At 51.1% G+C, this 18,205-nt stretch overlaps 1 protein-coding gene across 17 annotated transcripts in view; it reads right to left on the bottom strand.

Moving 5' to 3' along the window:
• IVD (isovaleryl-CoA dehydrogenase) overlaps nt 1-16,779 on the bottom strand; it is a 30,327-nt gene extending 13,548 nt beyond the window's left edge. For 2 of the 17 annotated variants that reach the window (XM_055098622.2, XM_055098626.2), the window contains exons 1-11: nt 16,442-16,779; nt 14,666-14,755; nt 14,401-14,452; nt 11,588-11,757; nt 11,032-11,125; nt 10,694-10,830; nt 9,298-9,394; nt 7,400-7,508; nt 6,900-6,981; nt 6,200-6,304; nt 6,020-6,092 (exon numbers count right to left, since the gene is read on the bottom strand). In XM_055098622.2, coding sequence (XP_054954597.2) covers nt 6,020-6,092; nt 6,200-6,304; nt 6,900-6,981; nt 7,400-7,508; nt 9,298-9,394; nt 10,694-10,830; nt 11,032-11,125; nt 11,588-11,757; nt 14,401-14,452; nt 14,666-14,755; nt 16,442-16,594 — 1,162 coding nt within the window. In that variant the 5' untranslated portion in view covers nt 16,595-16,779. Of the gene's footprint in view, nt 1-1,093; nt 4,232-4,281; nt 5,413-6,019; nt 6,093-6,199; nt 6,305-6,899; nt 6,982-7,399; nt 7,509-9,297; nt 9,395-10,693; nt 10,831-11,031; nt 11,126-11,587; nt 11,758-14,400; nt 14,453-14,665; nt 14,756-16,041 lie in introns of those variants that run through there. The other 15 variants (XM_008951970.5, XM_063596543.1, XM_055098625.2 and 12 more) reach the window with 14 other exon arrangements.
• Nucleotides 16,780-18,205: the final 1,426 nt, after the last annotated feature.

The raw sequence follows: 18,205 nt of genomic DNA, 5'->3' as shown, positions 1-18,205 counted from the left end.
GAGGCAGGAGAATGGCGTGAACCTGGGAGGCGGAGCTTGCAGTGAGCCAAGATGGCGCCACTGCACTCCAACCTGGGCGACCTAGCGAGACTCCGTCTCAAAAAAAAAAAAAAAGCCTTTTATGAAATGATGGTAATAGAGGATAGGCTTCCCCCAACCCCTCTTCCCTTTAATGTCCTTATTGGCTAAAACAAAACGTCGTTGAGTCCTGAAATCCCAAACTGGGGGCCTTGAACCCCAGGCAAAGGCCATATAGGCTGGCTCCGCGCGTTTGCAACCCGACCCCGCGGGCAGCCGGCAGGGGTCAGGCGAGCTCCATGCGACACTCGAGCTGCGTCTGGCAAGCCAGTGCTGCGCTCGAAGTGCGCTGCCTCGAGGGAGAGGGTCAGAGGAAGGACTCTGGACCTGCCCTAGGCTGGGGGTCGCGACAGATGACCACCTGGGTCTTAGGTCCCAGCTCCTACCCGGCAGGCAGGGACTGGGAACCTCTCTCCAGACCGCGCGGTGCGTTGACACCAGGTCTAGTCCCATCCCACCGAGGGCAACTCACCTTACCGGTCTTCTGAAAGGGGGCCCTGCGCGAAACCTTGCCTCCTGCACTCGGTTGTGCAAAGATCAAGGATCTCAGACTTGAGAGGGTTACATGGGCAAGGGATTGTTATCACTAGATTATATGGATTTAGAATTAGGACTTAGGCTCCTGGGGAAGCCTGCTTTAGGACCCAGATGGTGGTTGTAGAAGATTGCCTTGTAGAATCACACTTGGGGATGTGATTAGGTCTGGGGCAGGATCCAGGAACCTGCATTTATTCTAGGTTGCCAAATTCTGATAAGGGGTGTGCTCAAACCACGCTTAAAAAACATCCCAAGGTTCTGTTGCCCTCCCACAGGGCAGGCAGCATCAACAGCAGCGAGCTGCCCTGATAGTGTGACCTGCCTAAAATTGGAGTGGAGTAAGAGCCAGCCGCAGGAAGGAGCAGTGCTGGCAGCTGATGCTGCAGATTTGCCCAATGCAAGTAGGCAACCAAACACGCCCACAAGAACCAAAGTAGACGTGCCCCTTGTTCTTCCATTTACCACTCAGGCTGCATGGTTCATTTTGTTTTTTTGCTTTTAATTTTAAAACATTTATTTTGCTTCACATATAGAACCAGGAAAGAAATCACCTCCCCAAGTCGACAGGGCTTAGACAGACTGGATGAAGCGCCCCATTTTGCCACATTGTCTCCAGGCTGGTCTCTCCAGCCACACATTAAGCCAGCAAGATGGCCCTTTTAGTCACATTCATCTCCAACATAGCAGGGAGCAAGACAAGGAAGTGAAAGGGACTGCCTATGAGCCCAGGATCTTGCCCTCAGGATGGGACGGAACTGGGGTTGGTGAGGAGCCAACCCCACCTGTCTCAAGCCTCAGGCTAGGAACAGCACTTGGCTGCAGGCCAGGACCAAGAGCCAGGATAGGTGCTGCTGGGCTGAGAACCAAGAAAACCAGTTCCCTCTATTCGGAACTCGGAAGGGGTGGAACAACCCAGACCCATTCCCTTCTCAGATCACACTCTATCCAGACTGCTGTACAGTGGGGCCCAAAGCTGGAATTCTCAGAACACCCCCATTTTTGCCATGAGCAGATCTGGATTCTAGTTCGTTTTGACCTTGAGAAAGTCAAATTGTGTTGATCTTTTTAAAAACATAGGGGCGGTTTTCAGAAATCTATAAGCTTCCTTCTGGCTGTAAGAACTTAGCACTCTGGGCTCCCTGCTTCCTTTAAAACTCACTGGGAGATCTGGGAAAGGGAGGCTGAGACCTCTCTCCTAAGGGCTGATTTTACCTTCCTGTCCCTCATGAAAGAACGGGCTGGAGGACAGGAATAGGACCTGGACCAGCCACTCTCCAAGGACACAAGCTGGATCCAGACAGGAAGCAGCGGCAAGTAGATTGCTTCTCCCCAGATAGGTTTGTTTCACAATATATTTAATACAAAATGGCAGCAGCCACTGTGCAGTTATAACAAAATTAGCCATAGGGTATCTGGAGAAATGTACACAGGCAGCCTCAGCTGGAGTCACGCGAGCCAACTCCGGCCTGCTCGGGTAGGGCCTGTGCCTGCTGCCCAGTCAGTTGTGGGTGGTCACATGGCCAGGACTGGATGGTGCCCGTGGCAGGGCGGTGCACAAGGGCTCAGAGGTGCTGTACAGGAGGAGCCAGTCTTCCAACAGTACACAAAAGCACGCTGTCCTCTGCTCTGCCCCCCTGCGGACTCAGCAGCATGTGTGTTCATTTATTTTATTATTATTTTTTGAGACAGAGTCTCACTCTGTTGCCCAGGCTGGAGTGCAATGGCGCGATCTCAGCTCCTGCAACCTCTGCCTCCTGCGTTCAAGCGATTCTCCTGCCTCAGTCTTCTGTGTAACTGGGATTACAGGCGCGTGCCACCAGGCCTGGCTAATTTTTGTATTTTTAGTAGAGACGAGGTTTCACCATGTTGGTCGTCAGGCTGGTCTTGAACTCCTGACCTTGTGATCTGCCCGCCTCGGCCTCCCAAAGTGCTGGGATTACAGACGTTGAGCCACCATGCCTGGCCTATTATTTTTTGAGACAGAGTCTCGCTCTGTCGTCCAAGCTGGAGTGCAGTGGTGTGATCTTGGCTCACTGCAAACTCCGCCTCCCGGGTTCAAGCAATTCTCTGCCTCAGCCTCCTGAGTAGCTGGGATTACAGGAGCCTGCCACCACACCTGGCTAATTTTTGTATTTTTAGTAGAGACGAGGTTTTACCATCTTGGCCAGGCTGGTCTTGAACTCCTGACCTCGTGATCCACCTGCCTCGGCCTCCCAAAGTGTTGGGATTACAGGCATGAGCCACTGTGCCCAGCCTATTTTTCTTTCCTTTTTTGAGACAGAGTCTCACTCTATGGCCCAGGCTGGACTGCAGCGGTGTCATATTGGCTCATTACAACCTCCACCTCCCGGGTTCAAGTGATTCTCCTGCCTCAGCCTCCCGAGTAGCTGGGATTACAGACGTGCACCACCACCCCTGGCTAATTTTTGTATTTTTAGTAGAGATGGGGTTTCACCACGTTGGCCAGGCTGGTCTTGAACTCCTGACTGCAAGTGATCCACCTGCCTTGGCCTCCCAAAGTGCTGGGATTACAGGCACACACCACCCTGCCTGGCCAAGCAAGCATATGTGTTCATAAGCTGCTAGGAGCTGATACCTCTAGAAACTGGAAGAAACAAGGGCCAGGGTTTTTTGTTTTGTTTTGTTTTTTGAAGAGTTTTGCTCTTGTCGCCCAGGCTGGAATGCAATGGCACAATCTCGGCTCACTGCAACCTCCGCCTCCTGGGTTCAAGTAATTCTCCTGCCTCAGCCTCCTGAAGTAGCTGGGATTACAGGCGCCCACCACCATGCCCAACTAATTTTTTTCTATCTTTAGTTGAGGCGAGGTTTCCACATGTTGGCCAGGCTGGTCTTGAACTCCTGACCTCAGGTGATCCACCCATCTCGGCCTCCTGAAGTGCTGGGACTACAAGCGTGAGCCACCACGCCTGGCTAGGCTAGGTTTATTATTTTTTTCCCCCAGAAAAGAGACTGAAAGTTGAATTTGCCTTATCCAAAATGCTTGGAACCAGAAGTGTTTCAGATTTCAGGATTAGGGATACTTAACCTGTACCAAGTTCCAATTCATGGAGAGGGGCCATGATTCTGCTGTGCTTGAGCAGAGAGATCTCCTTGCCAGAGGCTCACCCAAGAGAAAGAGGTGGGTACCTGCATGCCCCCAGGTGCCTACCCTGGGAGGTGGGCTCAGAAGTTAGAGAGCAAGGGCACAGAGTCACCAAAACCTGTCCCAACAATCCCCAGACAATATGCTTACTGCTGAGTCCATTTTAAATCACACAACACTAGCCATGGCACAGGCCCGGCTGCGAGGCCCATGATGCTTGGGAGCTGTTGTGGAGAACTCAACCTCATCCAGAGGCCAGAGGGCTGACAAGAGCAGCTGGGCAGGAGGGCCTGCTGTGGGCAGGGTGGAAAAGCCGCCACATCTCTACTTCCCAAGAAAGGCCACTAGGTGCAGGAAAAGGGGGCGAAGGGTCTCAGGACTAGTGAAAGTCTGCATTGAAGGCTCTGCCGATGACCAGCCGCCTCACCTCGCTGGTCCCAGCCCCTATCTCATACAGCTTGGCATCTCGAAGAAAGCGGCCCATGGGAAAGTCATTGATGTAGCCATTGCCACCTGCAACCAGGGTTTGGGCAGAGAAGAAAGGAAGTGATTGACAAAACAAAGAAAGCAAACAGAATGCCAAGTATATAGAAACAGGCCACAGGAGGAGAGGGTGATTAAAGAAAAGCAGCAAAAGGTAGCAAGAGGGAGGGGTGTGGGGAATACACTAGTCCTTCCTTATCCTTGGAGGATACATTCCAAGACCCCAGTGGATGCCTGAAACCGTAGACAGTACCGAACCCCATATATATGTTGTTTTTTTCCCTATACATACATACTTATGAGAAAGTTTAATTTATGAGCTAGGCATAGTAACAGATCAACAATAATAACAAATACTAAAATAGAACTATTATGACATGCCAGCATCACTACTCTTGCAATTTGGGGCCACTGAGCAAAATAAGAGTTACTTGAACACAGGCACTCTGATATCAGGACAGCTGATTGGATACCCTAGGTGACTACTAACGGGCAGGTAGCCCACATAGCATAGATAGGCTGCACAAAGGGACGATTCACGTACCAAACATGACAGAGCAGCATGGCACAACACTTCAAGCTATTCAGGATGGTGTGGATTTGAAACTTATGAACTATTTCTAGAAATTTCCATTTAGCTTTTTTTTTTTTTTTTTTTTTTTGAGAAGGAGTCATGCTCTGTCACCTAGGCTGGAGTGCAGTGGCATGATCTTGGCTCTCTGCAACCTCCGCATCCAAGGTTCAAGTGATTCTCCTGCCTCAGCCTCCTGAGTAGCTGGGATTACAGGCGCGCACCACTGCACCCAGCTAATTTTTGTATTTTTAGTAGAGATGGGGTTTCACCACGTTGGTCAGGCTGGTCTCGAACTCCTGACCTCAGGTGATCCACCTGCCTCGGCCTCCCAAAGTGCTGGGATTACAGGTGTGAGCCACCGTGCCCGGGCTTTTTTTTTTTTTTTTTTTCCGAGACAGAGTTTCACTCTTGTCACTCAGGCTAGAGTGCAATGGCGCGATCTCCGGTCACTGCAACCTCCGCCTCGTGGGTTCAAGCGATTCTCCAGCCTCAGCCTTCCAAATAGCTGGGATTACAGGCTCCTGCCACCACACTTGGCTAATTTTTTTTTTGTATTTTTAGTAGAAACGGGGTTTCACCATGTTGGCCAGGCTGGTCTCAAACTCCTGATCTCAGGTGACTCACCGGCCTCAGTCTCCTAAAGTGTTGGAATTACAGGTGTGAGCCACTGTGCCCAGCCACATCTCCCTTTCCCATTTCCTAGCGTCTATGAGGCAGGGAGGATGAGAGGGGGGTGTTGCTGAAGGCAGCAGCAACTCCTGGCATCTAGCAGTTTTCTCATTTGCTTTCCATTTCCTCCTTGTAACTGGGACAGAAAGAGCCCGAAGGTCCCAGCTCAGCTGGGCCTAGCATAAGCACATAGTGAGGAGTGGAGAAGTGGAGAGGAAACTGCTTTTTTTTTTTTTTTTTTGAGACAGCCTCTTGCTCTGTCACCTAGGCTGGAGTGCAATGGTGCAATCTTGGTTCACTGCAACCTCTGCCTCCCGGGTTCAAGCGATTCTCATGCCTCAGCCTCCCAAGTAGCTGGGATTACAGGCATGCACCATCATGCCCGGCATGAGGTTTCACCATGTTGGCCAGGCTGGTCTTGAACTCCTGACCTCAGGTGATCTGCCTACCTCGGCCTCCCAAAGTGCTGGGATTATAGGTGTGAGCCACCACGCCCGCCCTGAAACTGCTTTCTGAAGCAGCCACAGGCCCCAGGAGTGAGGGAGCCCCGGGACTGGGAAGTGGGGATCACTCACCAAAACACTGAATGCCGTCCAGGGCTACCTGTGTGGCACACTCAGCTGAGTAAAGAATCACACCTGCACAGTCCTACGGGAGGAAGCTGGGGTCAGCAGGGCCCTGCGAGGCACGCAGACAGCAAGTCTCAGCAGCTGGCCCACTGCCCCCGCCTCTCCCCGACTGAGGCTGGCCCTCACCTTAGCAGTGCAATGGCCCTCATCGCAGGCCTTGGCGACATTGTAGACATACTGCCGACACGCCATGAGGCGGGTGTACATGTCAGCCATCTTCCCCTGCATCAACTGGGCACAAAGGGATGTCACAGGTCAACATGCTGGAACACTCTCTCAGTTACCAAAAGCAGGTCAGCAATGGCAACAAGACAGCCAAGGATGAGGAAGCAGGGGCATGGAGAGGAGATGGGATTTACTCAGGATGATGGAGATGGAGGCAGGTGTGGGAGTTAGGGCCACAGAGTGGCTGTTCCACAGCCTGCATGACACCCTGAAGTGGCCATCACTGCCTCCGAAAGGCATGGCTCCCAAGGCACCATTTACTCCAACGCTTATTACCTTCCAGCAGCTTCTTCGGACCAGAAGGTCTAACTACAAATAGCAACCTCTTTCCCTTCTGCCCCCACAACTTGCACGCTTTGCTCTCCAACCTTACAATGTCTAGTTCATCCACCTCACACAGGAATCGAGGTGGCAATGTGGTGAACTTCCTGATGACTTCCAGAGTCAGGCTGCATGCTGAGGAAGACTGCATTCCAAGCAGTCAAGCTCAATTTGCTAGAGGAGACAGTAACCATCCACGGTGCCCACCTCACTTCCTCTCTTTTCAAAGAAAACTGTAGCCCAGTTGAAGAGTACATGTCAGCAAAAGCACTCGGCTCACCTGGAAGTGGCCGATCTTCTGGCCAAAGGCTTCCCTCACGTGCAGGTAGGGAATGGTGTGGTCCAGGACCGCTTGCATGAGCCTGTCAGAAAAGAGAAAGGCCCCGTGGGCACCTCCTCATCCCACCACCGGGTGTGGTGGCAAAATGCTAGCGTGGGAAGGCCAGAATCCCAGGGAGGAGAAAAGCAACTTCAGAAAGTCTTGCCACAGTTACGGCACCGATTGACCAGAGGTGCAGGGGCGTGACAGCCCAGGTGTCGTTTCACAGCCGAGTAAGCCACCCTGCTCCTCAGGCCTTTTGTCTGTTACTGAATGATATTTCCCCACTGTGGGAAGAAATTCAACATGGGAGGAGGAGGTTCCTTTCATCTCCCAGGAGAGAGCAGGGCCAGGAGGCAGCTCCCTTTGGCCCCGCAAGGGGAAGGCTGCTGCTGCTCATGGTGGGTCACCTGCCGAGGAGGCCGACAGAGCCCAGCTTCCCTCAAGCCTCTCACACTTACCCAAGAGGCCCCCCGGCCAGCACCAGCCGCTCCAGGTCCAGCCCACTCATCAGCACGTAGACACCCTTATTCTCATGGCCCAGGATGTTGGCAGCTGCCAGGATAAGTGCTGGTCAGAGGGAGAGAGCTGTCCACAGCCTCCTCACTTTTATCAAAGGTACTAGATTTGGAAACATGGCTCTCAAGTAAGGCACTAAAATATGTCACTTGACCTTTATTCAACTAAGGTTCCAGGTGAAAGAAAAGGATCAAGTGAACCCCTTCCAGTCAGAAGTGGAGCTGCCAGGACTCCCACCCCATCCACGAGGCCAACCACAAAGGCTAGAGTTGTTAGATCTTTCCCTTCCCTCTCTGGACTCCCTTGGATGGGAAAGAAGAAAAGTTAATTGGTCTAGAAGTCACCCAATCCCTCCCTGACTCTTTCTACACAGGCACCTATAAAGAAACCAGAGAATTACTCTTTCCCCCAGGTGGAGTCAGCTCTGGTCCAATGTCACCTCCCTGCAGGGTAGTCCGTGAAAGCTTCTTTGTCCAGGAGACGGGCCATTCAGAGCTAGTGACAGAAGCTGCTGAGCACCTCTCCACCCAGTAAAGCCAGGAGCCTGGATGGCCTTGGGAGGTGTGGGCAGGAAAACAAGTTGACACTACTGACCTGCCTTTAATGCTAGCTGAATTTTTTCCTGTCAACAAAGAAGGAGCTGCACAGCTCCCCCTCCCTGGATGCTCCCTGTAATTAAAGCACACTTTTTTGGGCTGTCGGTGATAGGCGTGGTATATGGCTGAGGCAGACAGCAAACCTAACTGTTGATCAAATCCATGCCCCTGGCCAGGCACGGTGGCTCAGGCCTATAATCCTGGCACTTGGGAGGCTGAGATGGGTGGATCACCTGAGGTCAGGAGTTCGAGAGCAGCCTGGCCAACATGGTGAAACCCCATCTGTCTCTACTAAAAATACAAAATTAGCTGGGCGGTGTGTGCCTGTCATCCCAGCTACTCAGAAGGCTGAGACAGGAGAATCACTTGAACCCAGGGGGCGGAGGTTGCAGTAAGCCAAGATCGCGCCATTGCACTCCAGCCCTGGGCAACAAGAGCGACACTCCATCTCAAAAAAACGAACAAAAAAATTAGCTGGGCAGGGTGGTGCATGCCTGTAATCCCAGCTACTCGGGAGGCTGAGGCAGGAGAATCACTGGAACCCAGGAGGTGGAGGCTGCCGTGAGCTGAGATCACGCCACTGCACTCTAGCCTGGGTGACAGAGCCAAGACTCCTTCTCAAAAAAACAAAACAAAACAAAACAAAACAAAACAAAACAAAAAAACCCCAAACAACAAATCCATGCCCCTGGTCTGGTTAGTACATGATGGCTGTGCTGGCTCTCCCACAGTGCTCCACCATGTCAGATTTCAGTTACACCTCGGGGGAGAAAATACTCATACTCAAACAGAACTGCCTTCTCTCTACTGAGTCGGGATTCCATCAGTGGATTCAGATGTTTTGTTTTTTTTTCTTAGCATCATTAATGCTAAAAATGAATAACTCATTTTTAAAATATTTTACAAAAACGTGAGTTAATGAGTTACTCACATGCAGTGGATGGGCGAAAGTACAGGAAGACTGAAGGACATCAATGGGAAAGGGTAGGTCTGACCCCCTTCTCCTCCGGCTACTGAGTACAGACCCTATGCGGAGTGTGTGATGCCAGTCAGGCATGCCGCTGCAGGGCCCTGGCCAAGAAGGAGCGCTGTCCAGCAGCCCCAGCTCACAGCCTAGCCACATGTCACTGAAGCGCTAACAATGCCAAGCCTCTCTAACGCAGAGGCTTTCTCAACTTGAGAACAGCCAGATCAGCCTGGAAGGGGGTCAGGAGAGGGGCTCCCTGATTCTCGGTGCTACTTACCAGGAATCTTGCAGTCTTCAAAGATTAGCTCACAGGTGTTAGAGCCCCTCATCCCCAGCTTGTCCAGCTTCTTAGAGGTGCTAAAGCCAGGCATACCCTTTACAGGAAACAAAAGGTGGTCCTGGTTACAGATTAGCCCCAAGGGGGCCTGGTAAAGGAAAGGCCCCTGGGAAGAAGGCACCCACCTTCCTATTGAGTCCCTGTACCTGCACAGCATGGCAGCATCCTAGTCCCATGCTCCCCCCGGGACCTTCCGGTGCTAACGCCCCAGATTGATCCCAGCCTCCTCTGCCACTAGCTTGTGTTCTCCCCAGTTCTCACGGGGACACTTCTTTCTCAATGATATGCTCAGTTCCCTGAGCCCTCCTGACCCCCCTGGCCTTATTTCCCTCCCCCAGGGGACATTACTTCCAAGATGCTGTCACCAGCCCGGTCAATTCCCTTATCCTCTGTTGTTCTCCTGTCTGTACCCAAAGGGATCCCACTAGGGCTGAACTGAGCCCTCTGTACTTTGACCTGGACTACTGGGTTGCAGCATGTTTTAGCAAGTGCCCAGCAAAGTGCTGGCACATGCTGCCTTCAGCCTGTAATGAGGGTGGCATCACGCAACCTTGAGATTTCCAATCTCAGCCAGGTCCCTATTGCTCCAACCCTAGACAGCTACTTTCCCCCTCTCTATGGAGGGTACCGCAAACCTTTACAATACTCGCTCATGAAACTCTTGCCAACTCCCCCACTGGTGGCCCCAGCCTTCACAGGGCCCCTGGCTTCCTCCTCATGATCGTTAGGCAGGTGGTTCCTGCACTATCACCTGTAACCCATCCTTCTCTCTTCTGCCCCAGCTCACCATTGTGTTCTGCCCACTCATTCTCACACTTTTCAATTTCTCCCTCTATTTTCTTTTTTCTTCCCTTTTTTTTTCTTCTGACCAAAAAATCTGCTCAGTTCTCTCATTTCTAAAAACAAACCCAAACTCCTAACTTTTCATTTGAACTCCTGCTCTGCTTCCTTCTTGCTTCTGTTGTCAAGGCTGTTGCAGGGGCAGTCTCCACTTGCATCCCACCCACACCTCAGTCTCCCATGGCCACATTCATCAGATCCACCAATGGTACCCTGACCGTCATGTCCTGACCTCCTTTTAGTCCTCCCCTTTCTAGACCTCTTTGTGTGGCCTGGCGCTGAGGACGGCTCCACCGTCTTCAGAAGTGACCCATCTGCCCTGGACTTCCTGGACTTTTGGTCACCCTCCTTGCAGGCTGCTCTCTGCCTCACCCCCACCTCTGGGGGCCTTGCAGAGCACACAACACTGATTCCATTTGAGATCAGTGAACGGGCTATCTCTGGTACCACTGTCAGGAGGCAGAAGCCTCCTGGCCCTGCACCCACCTATACTCACCTTCTCCACAATGAAGGCTGTGATGCCCCGAGAAGCTGGCACAGCAGCCAGATCTGTCTTGGCATAGACAATCAGGACGTCAGCATCAGGGCCATTAGTGATCCAGAACTTGTTGCCATTCAGGATGTAGTGATTTCCTAAGGGCAGGATGTTGGCTATTTGCTCAAGCCATCTTGGCCTGTCTCAGCCAGGCCATAGACCTTCTGCTGAGCAAGAAGCTGTCCACCTTTGAGAAAGTTCTGGAAACCCAGCAGGGACCACCCACAATTGTTGCTCCCTTACCCTGATAATGTCTGTACCTCTGCCCATTTTGGCTCCCAAGTTGAGAGTGGCCTCACCTTTCTTTTCCGCTTTGAGCTTCATAGAGACAACATCAGAGCCTGCATTGGGCTCACTCATGGCCAGGGCTCCGATGTACTCACCACTGATCAGCTGCAAGGAAAACCCCCAATAAGCCTTGTTACAACCTCAGAGTACCCTAGAGCAGCTCACTGGTACTGCTTCTTCCTGTCCACATTAAACCCCTTCAAACTTCGCTCTCAGACCAGGGTATCGGTAAAGTCCTAGAAGTCTCTTCTAAGCCCAATGGCTACAAGGCTGAAAATGCCTCTCCTTTTTCCATTCCCTTTGCAAAGGAAGCTAGTCCTACTCTTCCATTTCTTAGAGTTCTCTTCAAATGTTGTCTGTCTGTTGTTCAATGCAAGAGTTCTGGTCCTATTTTTATTATTTTTGGCTCAAGTATTTTAAAGCAATCCATGGCCCCTTCCTAACCACATTTGGTTCATGGCAGCATGCTACAGAAAGCAGGTCTGACTGGTCCCCAAGGGGAGAGGGTATCTTTTAGTTGGTGGTTGCACTGTGAGATTAGCGTGTATTACATTTCCATTTCCTCACCTTCGGGAGATACTTCTCTTTCTGGGCCTCATTCCCATTGCGTACAAGCTGGTTGATGCAGAGGTTGGAGTGGGCACCGTAACTGAGCCCCACTGCTCCAGAAGCTCGGGATATCTCCTCCATCACCAGCACATGCTCCAGGTAGCCCAGGCCGGAGCCGCCATACTGAACTGTGAGTGGTGTGGTACAAGGGAGTGGAAAACGCAGCCCAGATTAAATCGGGACATTCATTAAGAATCTTACATTTGACGGCAGAAGGGAAGCACCTTGTAGCACCTACTCCAAATTCTCTCTAGCAACAAGAATAAGCTGATGCCACAGACCTGCTTACAAGCTCAGTGGACTGGTTTTGCCTGCTGGTGCTCCTCAGCTGAGGGGTGATTCAGAAGGCAATCACTGCAACTTCTGCTTTATCCCAGACAGACTTCTTGATGAAGATACGTGAACAACCTGAGCACCCACTACTCAGAAAGTTACAGAAATGCAGAGGCAGATGAATAAATGAAGAAAGAGGGCCTGGAGAAAAACAAAGGCATTGGGGTGGAGGTGGTGTCCAAAGCACCAAGAACAGATACAAAGCCAGAGGATCTGATGTGTCTGCAAAAGGCCTGAGGAAGGTGAGATTTTATAGCATAGGGCTGAACCCAAAGAAGCAGGACTGGAGGCCAGGCATGGGGCTCACGCCTGTAATCCCAGCACTTTAGGAGGCCGAGGTGGGCAGATCACGAGGTCAGGAGATCAAGACCATCCTGGCTAACACGGTGAAACCCCGTCTCTACTAAAAATACAAAAAATTAGCCGGGCATGGTGGCGGGCGCCTGTAGTCCCAGCTACTCGGGAGGCTGAAGCAGGAGAATGGTGTGAACCTGGCAGGTGGAGCTTGCAGAGAGCCGAGATCGCGCCACTGCACTCCAGCCTGGGCGACAGAGTGAGACTCTGTCTCAAAAAATAAAAAAAAAATAAGAAAGAAGCAGGACTGGTGACAGGACAGGAGAGCCACAGCCTCAGGGAAAATCTTGAGGTGAGCTGTGCAGCAGAGGGTAGATGAGATGCTGGCAGAGAATTTCAGAACTCCTCATAAAATATACGGTTTTTCCTTGGCAGCAGATCCAAACTCCAAGTGGCTGAGACACCTGATACCACCCCCAGCCCTGCTGATTGGGTCAAGCCTAGCAAGGTCCTATACACATGTTCACTCTGACCAATAAGTCAGGCTCGTTCTAGGCTCTAAGGAAACCTTGACCTGCCCCTACAACTGCAGGAAGGAAAGCCTGAAGGCAGGTGACATTAGAAACAGCCACCATGACATCATGCAGAAACCAGAACTTGTAACCAGCTTTCTTTTTCAGGTTCCCTTGAAAGAGTTTTCATCTGATTTATTTTCTTTTTTTTTTTTCAAGAGGCGGGCTCTCACTCTCTTATCCAGGCTGGGGTGCAATGGTGTAATCATGGCTCACTGCAGCCTTGAACTCCTGGGCTCAAGCGATCCTCCTGCCTTGGCCTCCCGAGTCACTCGGATTATAGGAGCCCACTACCACACCTGGCCATTTTCATCTGATTTCTAACTGCCTCTTTCTTCCGTAAAATACAATCTGATTCAGAAGCATATTGTCTGCAGGGAGTGGGGTACGTAAACCCCCAAAACACAATAGGAGAGTCTTGCTTAGGAGTACCCAGCAGCCTTTCCCCCAATGCTTTTACATTAAGATGGTTTCAATTAATCTTCAAGTGGTTTCATTTTATGAAAGGTGATATAACTTTCTAGGATGTAAGGAGAAGTATATTGGGTTCCACTCACACTCTCATGCCCAGAGTGAATACAGGCCCAAGCAGGTTGGGCTTTTTTTTTTTTTTGAAACGGAGTTTCGCTCCGTTGCCCAGGCTGGAGTGCAGTGGCACAATCTCAGCTCACTGCAACCTCCGCCTCCCAGGTTCAAGCAATTCTCCTGCCTCAGCCTCCCGAGTAGCTGGGATTACAGGGATGTACCACCATGACCAGCTAATTTTGTATTTTTAGTAGAGACAGAGTTTCTCCATGTTGGTCAGGCTGGTCTCGAACTCACAACCGCAGGTGATCCACCTGCCTCGGCCTCCCAAAGTGCTGGGATTACAGGTGTGAGCAACCGCGCCTGGCCTAGGCTCATCTCTTTACCGGGCACTGCAAGCCAGTCTGGGCCTCTTTCAGACGTTAATAATATCCAAACCAGAGCCTGCTAGCTCCCTGCCTTCTCCCCCCGGACAGCCTATTAAACACATCATCTGGCCACCTCACCTGGAAGCCCAGATAGACATCTCTCTCCCCTGCCCAGCCCCTACCCTACTCCCCCCGCTATCTGCTCCCAAATGAGCTCCAAGGTTTAAGCAGAAGAGGACACAGGCAGTCCCTGCAGGGACACACCTGCCCATAGTGTTCCTGCCGAGAGGCCACTGGTAGGACAAAGCTTATAGGGATTAGGGGAGGCAGTAAGACTGAGGTACTATGAAGACAACCACTTGATCCAGAGTTTTCTAAACTTCCCAAATCACCTGGGTGAGCCTATTAAGTATGCAGAGTTCAAGAGTTGGATTGATCCTGATCCAAGTGAGCCACAATGACCTAATTAATCCCTCTGCCTTCTCTACATCACTGTCTAATAAAATAGAAGAGTGTCCTGTTCTCTGGGCTGACAATCAATGGGTGCTTTCACAGGTCCAAAAGATGCAGTTCTGGGTTTCTTTAAGCACAATCTTTCCCTTCCCTTCCTGCTTCTTTTGGGAACTGTCTTAAAGGGCACATAAGAAAAGTTCTTTTTAGGGAAAGACACTATACTCACCAGGGGCTGTGATGCCCAATACGCCCAGGTTCCCCAGCTGCTTCCAAAATTCCTGCCAACAGAATGGAGTGGAGTGGAATAAGTGTTGAGGGGAAGGCAGCCAGTCACATGTGGCTGGAACAATGAGACCCAAACACTTCAGAGAGAGGGGCTGCATTCTTAGAGAGGCTTCATTTACCAGAAAACTGTGTGAGCTCTTCCAGGCAGCAGTGCAGCTCAGCCCCACTCCCTGACTGCCCCCCACTGCCCGGGCCTCCCAACTCACTCGCAGGTTCTTGAACTCATTGCTGTGATCAATCTCCTGGGCCTTGGGGGCCAGGTGCTCCTGAAGGAACTTAGCCATGGTCTGACGAAGCTAATAGGAGAGAGGTAAACAGATGCCACTGCAGACAGCATCTCCACTACCCAGACACATTCAAGAGAAAAGGCCACAAGTAACTTCCCCAAACAGCATCAGACTGAAACTGAGAGGCCTCAGTAGTTTATGCCTCCTCGGAGATGATCTTCACCCCTCTTTCTTAAGGTCTTCAGCCTAGACAGCTTGATGGTAATTTTTAAAACGTCACACTCTACATAAAAATCATTCCATTGGTTTCCACTGTACTTAGAATAAAACACAAGCTTCTCACCCAGGCCTACTAGGCCCTGCAGGAGCTGACCCCAGCTGACTCTCCTAGCTTCCCCAGCACCTTCCCACCTCCCACCCTCTGTGCTCCAGCTGCATTCCAGGCAGCCGCCAGATCTCAATAGCTGTCAGGCTCTTTCAAGCCCCCGAACCTTTGGCTAAAAGGGTCTGATTACCCAAAGAGATTAGAAACTCCTCTTGGCAGCTGGGCATGGTGGCTCATGCCTGTAATCCCAGCACTTCGGGAGGCCGAGGCCGGAGGATCACCTGAGGTTGGGAGTTTGAGACCAGCCTGACCAACATGGAGAAACTCCGTCTCTACTAAAAATACAAAATTAGCCGGGCGTGGTGGTGCATGCCTGTAATCCCAGCTACCTGGGAGGCTGAGGCAGGAGAATCACTTGAACCCGGGAGGCGGACGTTGTGGTGAGCGGAGATCGCGCCATTACACTCCAGCCTGGGCAACAAGAGTGAAACTCCGTCTCAAAAAAAAAAAAAAAAAGAAAAAAGAAAAGAAACTCCTCTTGCCAGGAAAGCTTGAGAATAGGGATTGAACCCTTTCCGCCTGAGGTGGTTCACGGAAGCTCTGAGCGCTCGCTGGCTATAAACATAAACTACGGAGTTGCTGGGAGGCTCATACCTCCGCCAACTCCATCCAGCCTCCAAGTGAAACCTCAGGAAGGACTCCGGTTCTGCTCCATTTGTAAATACTACTTCGTCTTCTTTTCTATTTTTTATGAGATGGGGGTCTGGCTATGTTGCTTAGGCTGATCTCAAACCCCTGAGCTCAAACAATCCTCCCACCTCGGCCTCCCAAAGTGCTAGGATTACAGGTGTGAGCCACAGCGCCTGGCCTCCAACTGCTTCTTTCAAGTACTTGTTCAACTTTTGTGTTTTGACCCAATGGGCTGAAGAGCGACAGGAGAGCTCACTGTGGCTTTTTAAAACCCCCAAACTGTTTATACAAAAAAGACTCCCTGGTGATTACGATGACCACCCAGGTGTGAGAAGCATACCTCAGCCTGTTCAGGTGTAAGTGAACTACATACAGATTGAGGGCCCTTGTGCCACAAGCGGTAGGTAGCCTGGCCAATCCTCCACCAAAACACCATCAGTCTCTCAGGAGCTCTCCCAGCCTCGACTCCTCCTACTTCCAGCAGTACTGTCCCACAGTCTCAAATCTTCACTCCACAGACGTGAGGCCGAGGTCAGAGGACTGGACCCGAGGTCGGAGGCCCCGCGTCCCGCCCCCGCGCTGGCGCTCCCAACGGCCCACGGGCAAAAGCCAAGGCTGGGTGGGCGCTGGGCCGATGGGGGCCAGGCAGGAAGGAGGCCTTGGGGACCAGGCAGGAAGGAGGCCTTGGGGACCAGGCAGGAAGGAGGCCTTGGGGCCAGGAAGGGGGTCAGTCTCCTCACCTGCCTCTGCTCCTCGCTTAGCCCATTGATTGCATCGTCCACGGGCAAAAGCGAGTAGGCCCGCTGGGAAACGAAGCCGGCAAGCGGCGGCCGCAGCCTCCAGCTCGCCACACGCCACCCCAGCAGCCGAGTCGCAGTCGCCATCTCTACCATGCACGAAGAGCCAGCGCTGAAACTGAGCCAGCTCTTAGCTCCACCAATCCAGGCTTCGCCGCCCACCAAACCGGCTAGGGGGTGGGTCTGCAGCAGCCAATCACCCTAGGCGGCCCGCCGAAGGCGTTGCTGCCCTTGGACCGCACCCGAGCCAATCAACCGTGATCACCTGCCAGCTTCCAGCCAGTGCAACGGCCGCAGGCCGAGTGGCCCTGCCCCGAGCGCTGCAAATGCTGGCGTGCTCCCTAGGATGAGTGTTTTTAGCGGGGTAGAAGAGCAAGTGTTTTTTTCTTTTTATCTCCCTGCGTTGAAATAGCAGCCCCTAACTGCGGAAATCTCTCTGTGGGAAAGCAGAGTGTGGAAACAGCAATCAGAAAACTGCCCACGTACCCAGTAAATTGGTCAAGCATCTCTGGAATAATTAAGATCGGAAAAGTAGTGTTTGCTCTAACGTGCACACTGATTATAACTGAGTACATCTTGCTTTATTATATAACAAGGTTTGTAGATTTAGATTCATGTTTTATGGGAAAGGGGTTATTAAGGAGTAGCTGCCTTCTAGATTGGAGATGCGCCTCGATTTACAGTGGGGTTACTTCTCGATAAACCCGTCATAAATGGAAAATATTGTAAGTCAAAAATGCACTTTAAAAATACACTTAGGCCGGGCATGATGGCTCACACCTGTAATCCCAGCACTTTGGGAGGCCAAGGCGGGTGAGTCACCTGAGGCGGAGAGTTTTAGAGCAGCCTGGCCAACATGGAGAAATCCTGTCTCTACTACAAATACAAAAATTAGCTGGGCGTGGTGGTGCATGCCTGTAATCCCAGCTACTCAGGAGGTTGAGGCAGGAGAATCGCTTGAACCCGGGAGGTGGAGGTTGCGGTGAGCTGAGATCACGCCATTGCACTCCAGCCTGGGCAACAAGAGTGACACTCCGTCTCAAAACAAAAAACAAAAAAACACCTAACCTACCAAACATCATAGCTTAGACTAGTGGACCTTAAACGTACTTGGTACACTTATAATAGCTTATAACGGCACAATCATGTAACACAAAGCATATTTTATAAGACTGTTAGATATCATTTATTGAATATTGTACAGTTTCTATTCAATGTCTATCACTTTCACACCACATAAAGTTGAAAAATCTTAAGTTGAACTATTGTAAGTTGGGGACCATTTGTATTTAATATGTGTTAAATATTAAATAGTACATATTTACGTATTATACTATATATTAAATAAGATGTATTAAATAGGCTGGGCATGGTTGCTCATGCCTGTAATCCTAGGACTTTGGGAGCTTAGGTGGGAAGATCGCTCCAGGCCAGGAGTCCAAGACCATCCTGTGCAACATAGGGAGACCTTGTCTCCACAAAAAATTTGAGAAAACAACAACAAAAGATGTATTAAATAGTAAATAGTATGTATTTAATACACCAGAATAATAGCAGTCAGGACTTAGAAACACGGGTTCGGGACACAGGGAAAGGAAGAGTGGTGAGGGGAAAGAGGGGAGCTGATGGAATTAAGTCTCTATCCCCTCTCCACTTGCTCTATTTTCCTCCTCCATGTTGTGTCAATGTTATTTTTAAAATTTAATT

The sequence above is a fragment of the Pan paniscus genome, chromosome 16 (genome assembly GCF_029289425.2).
Source record: "Pan paniscus chromosome 16, NHGRI_mPanPan1-v2.0_pri, whole genome shotgun sequence".
Lineage (NCBI taxonomy): Eukaryota > Metazoa > Chordata > Mammalia > Primates > Hominidae > Pan > Pan paniscus.
The sequence above is the reverse complement of the archived record's forward strand: the minus strand, read 5'-3'. Positions and strand labels throughout refer to the sequence as shown.